At 42.0% G+C, this 13,551-nt stretch overlaps 1 protein-coding gene across 16 annotated transcripts in view; it reads left to right on the forward strand.

Moving 5' to 3' along the window:
• Positions 1 to 13,551, forward strand: part of KIAA0319L (KIAA0319 like) — a 123,406-nt gene that overhangs the window by 173 nt on the left and 109,682 nt on the right. For 5 of the 16 annotated variants that reach the window (XR_010147203.1, XR_010147194.1, XM_063782922.1 and 2 more), the window contains exons 1-2: positions 160 to 293; positions 2,982 to 3,151. Coding sequence is in view for 9 of the 16 variants with exons in the window: in XM_063782922.1 (XP_063638992.1) it covers positions 3,010 to 3,151 (142 nt within the window). In the remaining 7 variants the exon portion in view is untranslated. Of the gene's footprint in view, positions 1 to 47; positions 294 to 2,981; positions 3,152 to 13,551 lie in introns of those variants that run through there. The other 11 variants (XR_010147206.1, XM_024357826.3, XM_063782924.1 and 8 more) reach the window with 6 other exon arrangements.

Below are 13,551 nucleotides of genomic sequence, written 5' to 3' on the forward strand. Positions count from 1 at the left end.
CGCGGCCGGCATTGCCCTTCCCGGGGGAGGGGCGGGAGGGCTTGGTTAGCACGGAGAGTGTGTTTCCGGGTCGGTTCCGGGGAGGTGGGAGGAGGCGGTGTTTCCGGCCGCCGTCGCTGTCCAGGGAGGCTGAGGCGAGAGGTAGCTGTCCGGGTGGGGAGCCCGCACTACCTTTTTCCTCTTCCTCCTCCTCCGGGTGAGGGGAGCGAAGGTTGGGGGTCCCCGAGCCCATGGACCAGGAGGAGGCGGAGGCCGCCGAGAGCCGGGGCCCCGCTATGTGGCCCTGAGCCCCGGTAGGTGGCCGGGGGCGGCTGGCTGCCAGGCCGAGGACCATGAGCTCAGGGGAGGGGCAAGCGGGACGGGCGATGTCAGCGGGTGCGCTGGCCGGATGTTGGGTCCTGAGGTGGCGCCCCTGGCTCGGCCAGGGCAGCCAGCTGCTTCTGTCCTTGCAGGTGTGCAGCTTGGGTCCCAGGCTGAACCCCGCTTCTCTCGGGCCTGGGCCTAGTCATGCAGCTCCCTCCATCCCCTGAGAGCCAGGCAGACAGCCGGGGTTCGGGGCGCTGCCGTCCTTCTTCCACCTTCGACCTCTGCAGCCTAGTCTTTAGTTGCTGTCTCTGATGTTTGGTCTCTCCACCGAGATAGAAAGTTGGTGCAGAATGAAGAGGGGATGGGGTTGAGCACGATGTGTCCATTATAATGTGAAACCTGCCTCATCTAGGATTTTGAAAATTATGCCTCACAGAGGGTCCTGTAGTGGCTGCAGTGAGCACAAAGGTGAAATGAAGGAAGTCAAAATTGATAATCTCTGGCGGGATTCCAGGAACTCTTTGGCTTCTGGTCTCATAGTGGTTGTGTCCAACTGACAGTAGTTGCAGTTAGTGAAGAGCATTAGCTGACTCTCCTTGTGCTCTCTCCTGTGATTAACAGACTGAAAACTAGGAACAAATTGGAAAGACGACCTCCCAGAACAATCTGTTCATTTTTCCAGCTATTTGGAAAACAGTGTCTGCAAATATAAGCAAAGCTATTCATGGCAGTCTGTTCTGTAACTTTCCCAAATATCTGAGACTTTTTTAAAAAGAGCTTTATTCTCGATTACTCATACCAACTGAATAGGCTGTTTCAGACGTGCTCCATCGTTGTTCAAACATATCTTATCGCTGTGTACATAAATGGAGTTCCACGTATGTAGTTGACAGACTGAACTGTGATACATCCCCCATCAACCTGAAGTATTAAGTAAACATTACCCCCTGCTCTGTCTGAACAGCTGCTGCAACAGAGAGTGCTTTTATTTTGGGTGTACTTGTAACGCCCTAAATGCCAGAACTATTGTGAGCTTTTCTAGATTTTCATTTGTCAAGTATTGTGGGGGTGTGTGTTCTCTCCCTGGGTTGTTACCCTTTGATTCAGTAACAAACTATTCGGATCTTGGTGATGTGTTGTTGTTCTTGCGTTTGGTCAGCAAGCCTTTAACTGGACCCTAGCAGTGATTTGTGCCCTTAGGCAATTATAGGTTTCAGAGGAATGACTGGTTAGGAGTTCAAATGAAATTAACTCTGCCTTTCTCTTAGACGCAGGATTTATTAGACATGGCACTTCTAATCAGCTTGTTAGTCCAGTGGTGTTTATTACTCCATTTTTCAAAAGCTATTCATTTCTTTTCTGCTTCTCCCACCCACCTGTCAGGCTATTGATGACAGCTGTTGAGTCACCTTGAGTTTTAAATCCTTTTGTGGTAGGCAGAAATGTGTTGGGTAAGATTCATACACACACATACACGCACACATGCATACTCACTCGTTCCCTCTTGGGAGGCTAGAGAAATTGCTGGATGTACTTTCTAACTTAGGCTCCATTTCATAATCTCTTGAACATGTCTCTGGCCCACACACCTCCTTTCTGCCCCCTGCTCCCTGAAATACAACTACAAAACAACTAGAAATAGGAATGGATGGAAGTGAATGAGAACAATGAAGTCCTTCAGATGCATGTGGTTCTGCAAAAGCCTTTTCTTGGGTGGGCTGCACCTTAGTTTTGCAGCTGTGTGTATGTCTGTGGCTGTTTCTTGGTATTAGTCAGCATTGGTATCCAGCCCAGGCAATGCTGATCTCCCTGTATGCTGGCCGTGGATAGGAGTTAGGGGTTGGCAGCCTGTGTCGTTTGCTGGATGTAGATGACAGGTACATAGTTGGACAGAAGTTTTTGAATTGCTTCTTCAGAACTCAGTCAACCCTCATAATGTTGCCAATATTTACGTACTAATTTAGACAATATAGCAAAGTTTTATATGAGGGGAAAATTTTATGGTAAATGAGTTTTTCTGCTGGAAGAGACCTAAATAATCCAGCCCCTAGATTCTGGAGTAGCCAGCATAGTGCCTGATGTAAGTATCTGTTGAATGCAGGGATTGGGGTGGGTAGCATTGAGGTGTAAATTGAATAGATTTTCATGATAATAGTGGTGGGCGGAGACAGTAGCAGACTGGAGAGTGCATGCCCTGCCTGAAGACATTTGCATTCAGAAATTTAAAAAATACTGGGCCAGACATAACCCTCAGGTTACTTTACCTCTGAGGGTGCAACCTCTTCTCCTCAAAAGTAAGAAAGTGTGTTTGGTCAAAGTCACAAAGCTGTTAGTAGCAGAACTGCAACTAAAACTCAGAGATCTTCTTGTCTGCGGGCTGGTACTCTTTCCATTCTACCACATAGGTGATTTACTGTTAGATTAAAAAAAAAAAAAAGGAATATAAAGTTTCAGTTTTCAGTGGATTCATTTGATATCCCTTGCTGTGTTGTTATTCTGATAATTATAGGCCACCTCAAAGCCCAGGTTTAAAATTTATAGGCAGGGTTGAGCCATTAAAGACAAACTTGAAATTTTTCTTTCCCCTAATCTGTCATATTTTCTAGCATTCCACATTTCCAGGAATTAATTATTAATTACTCGGCATGTAATTTCTTCTCTTTCTGTCCTTCTAGTGTACTGGTTCTGCCTGTCTGGAGGGCCATGGAGAAGAGGCTGGGAGTCAAGCCAAATCCTGCTTCCTGGATTTTATCAGGATATTATTGGCAGACATCTGTGAAGTGGTTGAGAAGCCTGTACCTGTTTTATACTTGCTTTTGCTTCAGCGTTCTGTGGTTGTCAACAGGTACCATTTTCTTTATAGATTTAAGATATTTTTTTTTAGAAAAGGGCATTTTATGTGAGTCCCTCAGTTCATTTTAAGGACTATTAGGAGGCAGAAAAAACAATCTGCTAATTGACAGAAATGGTCATCCTTTTGGTGAATACTCAGTCTGTTGGGTTTATTTGTTTTGTTTTGGAACCAGAGTTTAAATTGGATTCTTTTTCATAAGGGAGAATTGGCACAACCGTTTTAAGACTTGATAAAAGTCAACTGGGTATTTCCACTTAATGTCTATAAAACCTTGAGCAAATTACCTATTATCTTTGAGGAAGGGTTATATCTACCTCATGGTTTGATTTGAGGGATAGTATAATTAAAGCATGTAGCACAGCACTCAGCATGGGTGCTTAGTCTTGCTATTTGCCCAGGCTGGTCTTGAGCTTCCTTTCCTTTCCTAAAGGAATCTACACTTATGGGAAAAATGCATTCCTTACTTTTTCCATAGAGAGGGGCTATGTTGATAGATTTTTTAGACTATACTTTCCTCCTAGAGATTATTTCACCAGGGTAAAGCCTCTTGCCAGGAATCAGTGCCAAGAAGGCTAAATTTCAAAGGAGAATGCCCTTTCTTTCTTTCTTTCTTTTAAGTTCTTTTGTTGATATTGTGCTTTCATAGTATGAGTGTGAGAAAACAGCAATATGAGAAAGATTTCTGTGTATGCTGCCATTCTGGCCAGTGACCAAAAACCTTCTGCTGTAGAGACCACCGTCTGGGATAACTAATCAGCCTTTTTCCCTTATAATTACAAAGATTTCTGTTGCTTTCCTAAAGGAATTGGTGGTCATGATTTTGAGACCCTAGTAATTATTGTATTTAGCAATTTCAGTAACATCAGCTTTGGGGTTTTTGTTGTCTTGCAGTGATGGTTGATGATTGCATAATTATAGCAGTGGAAGTTGTACTTGACAGAAAGCTGATCTACATGTTTTGTTTTTTTTTTTTTTACCCCAGATGATGCTTTGCTGGGACAGCTGACTATTTCAGGTCAACATTTTATATAAGATCATTAGAATTAAATAAGTAATTGATTTAGCACCATCAGAATAGGGAAAAATCACTTCTTTAAAAAAAAGAGATGGGGTCTTGTCACCCAGGCTGGAGTGCGATGGTGCGATCATAGCTGCCTGCAGCCTCAAACTCCTGGGCTCAAGCTGTCCTCTTGCTTCAGCCTCCAGGCATGAGCTAGTATGCCTGGCTAATTTTTTTTTTTTTTTTTAAGACAGTGTCACTCCATCATCTAGGCTGGAGTGCAGTGGCACAATCTCGGCTCACTGCAAACTCTGCCTCCCAGGTTCAAGCGATTCTCCTGCCGCAGCCTCCCGAGTAGCTGGAATTACAGGCGCACACCACCACACCCGGCTAATTTTTATGTTTTATTCTTTTTATTTTAGTAGAGGTAGGGTTTTGCCATGTTGGCCACACTGGTCTCAAACTCCTGACCTCAAGTGATCTGCATGCCTCGGCCTCCCAAAGTGCTGAGATTACAGACGTGAGCAACTGCACCCGTCTGCCTGGCTAATTTTTACATTTTTTTAGGAGATGGGGTCTTGCTGTTTTGCCCAGGTTGGTCTCGAACTCCTGGCTTCAGTCGATCCTCCAACTTTGGCCTACTGAATAGCTGGGATTGCAGACACCAACCACCATGCCTGGTGTAAATCACATTTTTTGAAGCACACCTGCCACATACCAGACTCCTAATTGTAAACATTACATACCTTATCTCATTTAATCTTCGTGATAACCCAAAAATAGATAGTTTTCTTCTCATTTTATAGATAAGGAAATTGAGGCCTAGAGAGGCAGAATGACTTGGCCAAGGTCACACAGCAAGAACATGATGGAGCTAGGATTCTAAATCCAGGTTTGTCCACTGTAGAGCTCATACTCTTTCTCTTCTGGTACTCTGCCTTCCAACCATAGGGGATGTTTTGGAGGACCAAAGGTTTTTTTTTGAAACAGAGTCTCACTCTGTCGCCAGGCTGGAGTGCAGTGGCGCAGTGCGATCTCTGCTCACTGCAACCTCCGTCTCCCGGGTTTAAGTGATTCTCCTGCGTCAGCCTCCCGAATAGGTGGGACTACAGGCGCATGCCACCACACCCAGCTAATTTTTGTATCTTTAGTAGAGACCGGGTTTCTCTTTGTTGGCAGGATGGTCTCCATCTCTTGACCTCGTTATCTGCCCATCTCGGCCTCCCAAAGTGCTGGGATAACAGGCGTGAGCCACCATGCCTGGTGGCAATTTTTTTTTTTTTTTACCCAGTACCATGGTAAGCAGCTTCCTATTTGAGGGATTCAAAGTATAGAGGACAAAGAAGCAATTCCAAGTCTTTCTGTGCTTTCCAATCTAGCACTTGGTTAAACACAGCATTGTAGGCTCATTGTGCAAGTCTTTAGTAACCTTGAGCTTCGTGCTTAAAAACAGCACCCTAATTAAGTATAGAAGTGCAAAGGTGGTGGTGTTAGGTGTAGTTCTGGTGGGGATTAGGTTATGCCAGTTCTATTTTAGAAAAATTTGGAGCTTTTATCATGGAAATTAAAAGATCAAGAGCCATGTATGTTCAAATTGAGGGAACATGCAAGCAACGTGTGACAGACGTATTTGTTATATACTTTGATTTAATTGGAGCTCCTTCCCATTTTTTTTTTAAAAGGAATATCCTAATAGAAAAAATAAATAGGGCTGGGCGCGGTGGCTCATGCCTGTAATCCCAGCACCTTGGGAGGCCGAGGCAGGTGGATCACCTGAGGTTAGGAGTTCAAGACCACCCTGACCAACATAGTGAAACGCCATCTCTACTAAAAATACAAAAAATTAGCCGGGCGTGATGGCATGCACATGTAATCCCACCTACTCAGGAGGCTGAGGCAGGAGAATCGCTTGAACCCGGGAGGCGGAGGTTGCAGTGAATCAAGACCGCACCACAGCATTCCAGCCTGGCCAACAGAGCGAGACTCCATCTGAAAGGAAAAAAGAACAAATAAATAAAAGGCATAAACAGAGTGCCATAAATAAGAAATTAAAATGAATATATTTAAAATGTTCATTCTCATTACCAGTCAAAACGACAGATTAAAATGAGATATCCTTTTAAATCTATCATATTGATGAAGATTAAAGTAAAACTATCCAGTGCTGCCAAGGGGTGATGTGGTTGTCCTCATATAGTGCTGAGGAGTTTGAAAAGAGAACTTCTTGGCATAAATATCAAGAGCCCTAAAAAAATTCATATTTTTCGACTTAATTCTTCATTTAAGAATTTATCTGAAGGATACACTTAGATAGTTGTGAATGAGAGCACTCATCAACACTCATTTGTTCTGTGCTGCAAAATATTGCTAAAACCTGCTTAATTATAGGAGAGAGGTGAAATCTTTGCATCTCCACATGGTGGGATACTATTCCAGTCTTAAAATTCATATTTTAAAAGAAAAGCTGGGTGTGGTGGCACACGTCTCTAGTCCCAGCTACTCGGGGGCTAAGATGGGAGGATTGCTTGAGCCTAGGGGTTTGAGACCAGCCGGCAACATAGTGAGGCCCTGTCTCTTTAGAATTAAAAAATGTTTAATAATTAAAAAAAAAAAGTACACGGGAAAATGCTCCTAATATTAAATGATAAAATCAAGTTATGCAACTACATATTCAATATGCTGTCAATTTTGTGAAAAGAAGAAAAAATTATGTAATAGAAAACAGTCTGAAACAAGATGTACAACTAAATATGTATTTTTTTGACTAGAGGAATTATTATCTCTTCATATTTTTCTGTGTTTTCCAGGCCTTTCTTTGGTATACTTGCATTCCTTTTTATATAAGGGGGAAAACAACCTACTTGAAAAAGCAACAACAAAATAATAACAGCAAAAACCTATTGGTGGGAGCCTGAGTCAGTATTTCTCTACTCATGAGTTTACTCAGTGTTTACCTGAGTGTTTACATTTTTTTCCGATAAAATACATTCTTGATTCCTGCTGTTATTTAGCTCATGGATTATTTCTGAAAAACTAACCAAATTAAGGCAGCTCTGCAATTATCCTCCACTCCTGCTTCCCACTTAGGAGTTTGCTCCATCTTTGGTAGAGCCCCAGGCAGCTGTTGACTTAGACATGGTGAGCTTTTTTATTTCCACTTTTGGGTTCAGTACTGAAGCCCTACTGTTAGAAAGCATTGATTACAATTTGATAAAAGATGGTCTGTCTGTGTTTTCCTTGTGTGCCATGGAATGGCTATTTTTCTGTTTAATTTTATTGTTAAGTGGCTTGAAAAATAGCGTTTTGGACCTGGGGATTCTCATCTGGAGACAAATAGGAAGTGATCCCAGGAGTTTTGGAAATTCCTACAATAGATTGTCAGCTTCTTGAGAGCAGACATGTTGCCTCTTTTAGTTATGCTGGATATTCTTAGCGGGTGCCAAGGCACATAGTAGATGCATAAAATATTTGTTGACTGAATAAATTAATAAATTACCAATAAGGGAATTGTTCTTTGAGAATTAAGCTTTAAAAACAACAAAATCAGAGCAGAGATATGGAAAGGCACTTTAAGGAGACCAATGCTTTTGAGACCAACAAGATTGACTAAAATCTTAACAAATATATTAACACATACAAAGAAAGAATGTATACATCTGAAGAGTTATGTGTGCATGTTTGTGGGGGATGCAAGGACCTAATTGGCCCTAGAAATCTGAAACAGGGAGAATCACTGAAGCCAATGTCCTTAGGCCCAGAGCTAACAGTTGGCTATGAAAACTTGTACTGACATTTCCCTACCTCTGGGAAGGAGATTATACAGTTAGTTAATACGTATTTTGAGTACAGAGATAAATTATTCAATTCAGAACCATTTTTTGAGAACTTACTAGGAGTCTGCTTCTAGACTAGGCACCAGGATAATAAAGATTAGTACAATACAATCCTTTCTCTGGAATAACTACCAGTAGCAAGTGAAAAGGTAGAGGCCAGGTGCATTGGCTTATCCTAGCACTTTGAGAGGCTGAGGCAGGAGGATCACCTGAGGCTAGGAGTTCAAGACCAGCCTGGACAACATAGTGAAACCTCATCTCTACAAAAATAAAAAAAAATTAGCCGGTGGTGGTGGGCACCTGTAGTCCTAGCTACTCAAAAGGCTGAGATGAGAGGATCACCTGAGCCCGGGAGTTCAAGACTGCAGTGAACTATGATCATGTCACTGTACTCCAGTGTGGGTGACAGAGGGAGACCCTGTCTCTTAAAAAAAAAAAAAAAAGATGCAACGCACAGAGTGCTACTGGAACCGTAGGAGAAGCATTTAGCTTGGAGGCAAAGAGGGTGCTCTAAGGAGTTCTTTCTAGAGAAGCATCTTCTAGAGAAGCTGATGCCTGAACAGAGTTGTGAAGGTTGAATTTGAAGGATTCAAAGGGTATTCCCATGCAATGGGAATGCAAGAGCAAAGGCACAAAAGTGAAACAGCCTGGTATATAGAAGAAACTCCACAAGCAGTTTAGCACTACTGGAATATAAAGAGCAAAGCTGGTATGGCAGCTCCAGAAGAGGTAGGTGGTGGCTAGGTCACAAAGGATCTTGTATGCTATGCTAAGAAGCTTCAATTTTAAACTTTTTAGGTAGATGGTCTATAAATTTTTTTCATGATGCACTTTAATCCATTGAAAAATTGAGAATGTACTCCTGTATATAAATTTATACATTATAACACGTAATTTTATACTAATGTCTTATGTATGTGTAAGAGATGCCAAAAACAAAATGTTAAAGGGATTGACAGAAGCAAATATGAAGAGTTCTAATATTCTCTTTTCATGCCCGAGGGATTTGTCTTGTGCACCTCTTAAGGCAAACACTATAATACTTTAATGCTAGTATTAAATATAAAACTATTAATACTGTATTAAATATACTATAATACTGGTAAATTTCTGAATAATTTTTGCAGGAGTATAGAAAAGTGGTAATTGTGGAGATGGAGATGGATGGAAAAGGGAGGGAGGTCAGGGTTAGAGGTTAGGGTATCCATTAGCATGTTAATGAAATAGTCCAGGAGAAAGTTGATGAGACTCTGTCTTCAAAGAATCTCTCAGTAATTTCATTCAATACAAACAAGTAGAGGTAGTCCTAAAGAGATGGGTAGAATTTAGATGTTCTGTAGTAGAGAGATTAGAGGAAGTTTTTTTTTTTTTTCGAGACAGAGTCACACTCTGTTGCCCAGGCTGGACTGCAGTGGTACGATCTCAGCTCACTGCAACCTCAGCCTCCAGGGTTCAAGCAATTCTCCTACCCCAGCCTCCTGAGTAGCTGGGACTACAGGGGTGCGCCACCACACCTGGCTAATTTTTGTATTTTTAGTAGAGATGGGGTTTTGCCATGTTGCCAGGCTGGTGTCAAACTCCTGGCCTTGAACATTCTACCCACCTTGGCCTCCCAGAGTGCTGGGATTACAGGCGTGAGCCACTGCACCTGGCCAAGAAGTTTTTTAAAATTGAGATATACCACTATCTAATTCCAGAACTTTTTTCTCACCCCTAGAAGAAGCCCTGTACCCATTAGCAGTCACTCCCTATCCTCTCCTCCCCCAGCTACTAGAAACCACAAATCTGCTTTCTGACTCTATGGATTTGCCTATTCTGGACATTTCATAAATGGAATCGTACAATACGTGGCCTTTTGTGTCTGGCTTATTTCATTTAGCATAATATTTCCAAGGTTCATCCATATCCTAGCAGGTATCAGTACTTCATTTCTTTTTATGGCTGAATAATATTGTGCTTTATGGATATGCCACTTTTGTTTATCCATTCATCAGTTGATGGACATTGGGTTGTTTCTACTTTTTGGCTATTATGAACAATGTTGCTCTTAACATTTATGTATACATTTTTGTTTGAACATATGTTTTTAATTTTCTTGGGTATCTGTATATAAATACATGTATTTACATATAAATAGTACAATTGCTGGATCATGTATATATATATATATAAAACGTATATATGTAATTCCACTCCACTATATGTATATATCCAATTGCACTATAGTAAAATATATATGCAATTTATATATAATTATATATGAAATAAATTTATATATAAATGGAATTGCTGGATTATATATAATCACGTATAATATATGTATAATTATATGTAATTATATATGTATATATTACATATATAAATAGTGGAATTGCTGGATCATATATATAATATATGTAATAATATATATGATCCAGCAATTCCACTACTTGTATATAAACATGTAATAATATATATATGATCCAGCAATTCCATTATTTATATATGTATATAAATTTATATATAAAATTTCACTTTTATATATATATTTATATATAGGAGTGGAATTGCTGGATGTTATGGTAACTCTTGGTTTAACTTTTTTGAGAAACTGTTTTCTACGGCAGCTGCACCATTTTACATTTCCACCAGTAAAGTATGGGGGTTCCAGTTTCTCTACATCCTTGCCAACACTTGTTATTATTCATCTTTTCTATTATAGTAGAGAAGGTTGTTGAAGGTTAGAAAAATCAAGGAAAGCTTCATGGAGGAAATGGAACTTGGCTTGGGCCTAATACGTATTCAGTTTATAGATGGACAAACTGACACAGTTGGAGACAAGGACTAGAGAAACAACTGGATGGGTATAGATTTCTTCATTCTTTTGTTCATTTTTAAAATTACTTACTCAGTCAATAAATATTTATTGAGGCAGGCACTGTTCTTCATGAAAGATTGCTGTCCAGTTCCCTGACTTGATCTTTGCAGTCAGTGAAGCTTTCTGAAAGAGTAGACCACATTTGCTATTTCCATTCTCCCACCTTCGTCCTCTTCTGAGTTCAGTAAGGTCTGGCTTCTGCCCAAACCTTGGCTTTTGCCAGGGTAACTACTGATCTTCCTAGTTGGACGCTTTTATTTCTTACCTTCCTTAACATCTCTGCTGCATTTGACACCTTTGATTACCTTCTTGAGACCGTTTCCTCACTTGCCTTAAGTTACACCATGCTTTGTTTTGTCCTCCTCTTAGCCAATGCACAGCACTTTCTAATTATTTTTCCCCCACTCCCTTCTCTCCCTTACATCTTTTGTTTGTCAGGGTTCTGTTTCACCCTTTTTTGTCCCACTTGTGGTCTCCCTGGGCAGTCTCATTCATTTCCTCACTTGTCACCTATGTGCTCACTACTTCCAAATTTATAGCTATTCCTGAGCTCCAGACCACTTAGCCATCTGTACGCTGCACATCTCCAGCCAAGATGTCTCACGGCTACCTCTAACTTAGTATAGCAAAACTGAACCTGTGATCTTTTACCCCCTTTCTTTTCCTTTATTCCCTATAACCATGAAAAGACCACCTCTAGCCATATTCTGAGGTAGAAATCCCTGAGTCATTTTTCTTTTTTTTCAAGGCACAGTCTTGCTCTGTCACCCAGGCTGGAGTGCAGTGGCACAATCTTGGCTCACTGCAACCTCTGCCTCTCAGGTTCAAGCGATTCTCCTGCCTCAGCCTCCTGAGTAGCTGGGATTACAGGCACCTGCCACCACGCCCGGCTAATTTTTGTATTTTTACTATAGACAGGGTTTCACCATGTTGGCCAGGCTGGTCTCAAACACCTGCCTCACCCTCCCAAAGTGCTGGGGTTACAGGTGTGAGCCACCGCACCTGGCTGCCTGAGTCATTCTCTATTCTTTTCTGTCCTTCACATGCATGTCACAGTTCATCTCACATTTCTGTGTAGAGGGCTCCATTTCTCTGCATATGGCATTACCATTCTGCCTGATGTATTCCAATTCAGATAAACATAAGCTCCTTTCTCATGCTTTCCCTGAGACCCCTGGTGTGGACTTCTCTAATGTTCTCATAATATCTATGCATCTCTCTATGATTATACCATGTTATACTCTGTGTGGCCTTAGGCTTTGTGAGGAGAGGTTCAGAGTAGGTTTTGCTCTAGAGTGTGGTCCTTACTCCTAAGGTGAGGCCTTTCTGGTGTCTCTGCTGGTGTATGGCATTAATGTGATTGCTTCACTCTTCACTCTGGCAGGGCCAGAGTTCCAGCATGCTCCTCTTGCCCCCCTAGAGGGCACTGCTTGACCTCTAGTGAGTCTCCCTCTCAGCCCTGTAGCATCTACCATCTAGTTAATAAACATCATGTGGTCTTGCCGCATGCCTTTGTAGTCTAGCCACGGACTGGCAGGGGACCCTCCCACTGGACTTCTGGGGCCCCCTTTCTTCACAGCTCCTTCCTCTCAAATTCTTACCCCTCACCTTCTAGCCAAACTCACATCTCCGCTTCCTGGGCTCAGTGAGACCCATGTGTTCTGTTTGGGTTCCGGCTTCCTATGTCATGGTTGGGAAATTGTCCCTTAACATACAGCTGGGCAGTTATGGGGCTCACTTCAGGTTTCCCTTCTCAGGATTGCAACCTTGCCCTGCCTGTTATCTCCTGACTAAAAACAGTTGGATTGTATCTTCTGTCCAGTTTTGTAGTTGTTTACGGCAGGACGGTGAGTCTGATATCAGCTACTCCATTATGGCTTCGAGCAGAAGTCTACTTTAATTAGTTGTTTATGTGTCTGTCTACTCCATGAAACGATTTTACTCATAGTTACATCTCTAGCATCTAGCACTATACCTGCTGTAGTAGGTAGCAATAAAGGTTTGTTGGATTAAAGATAATGTACCTTGGAATATACATGTTAGGGAACATTCTTTCCTGCTCTGTTTTTCAGCCTCAGCCTGTTAAGTGGGCACTTCACTCCCCAAGAGGGAACAAGTTTTGGGGAGTAATTTTTGCTATATCCTCTGCCTTTCCTCCGACTCACTCCATGAGTGGCAGAGTGATTTTTCTGATTGATGAGATTAGAAAAGAATCCTATTGTATGGAGTGGCCAGTCTTGAGGATTTTTTTTTTTTTTTTTTTTTTTTTTTTTGAGATTGAGTCTCAGTCTGTCACCTAGGCTGGAGTGCAGTGGCACAATCTTGGCTCACTGTAACTTCCACCTCCCGGGTTCAAGCGATTCTCCTGCCTCAGCCTCCCGAGTAGCTGGGACTACAGGTGCATGCTGCCATGCTCGCCTAATTTTTTGTATTTTTAGTAGAGATGGGGTTTCACTGTGTTGCCCAGGCTGGTCTCGAACTCCTGAGCTCAGGCAATCTGCCCGCCTTGGCCCCACAAAGTGCTAGGATTACAAGCACGAGCCACCACGCCCGGCCCAGTCTTCAGAATTTTTATGTCTTGTCCCACTTCCATGCTGTAGCCGGTCTGCCCATGCCAGGTCAGCCTGCATTTTGTCCAGTTAGGTAAGTTGAATTCAGTATAGGAAAGTATAAGAAAGGCCATTTGTGATTACACATCTCA

The sequence above is a fragment of the Pan troglodytes genome, chromosome 1, assembly GCF_028858775.2.
Source record: "Pan troglodytes isolate AG18354 chromosome 1, NHGRI_mPanTro3-v2.0_pri, whole genome shotgun sequence".
Classification (NCBI taxonomy): Eukaryota; Metazoa; Chordata; class Mammalia; order Primates; family Hominidae; genus Pan; species Pan troglodytes.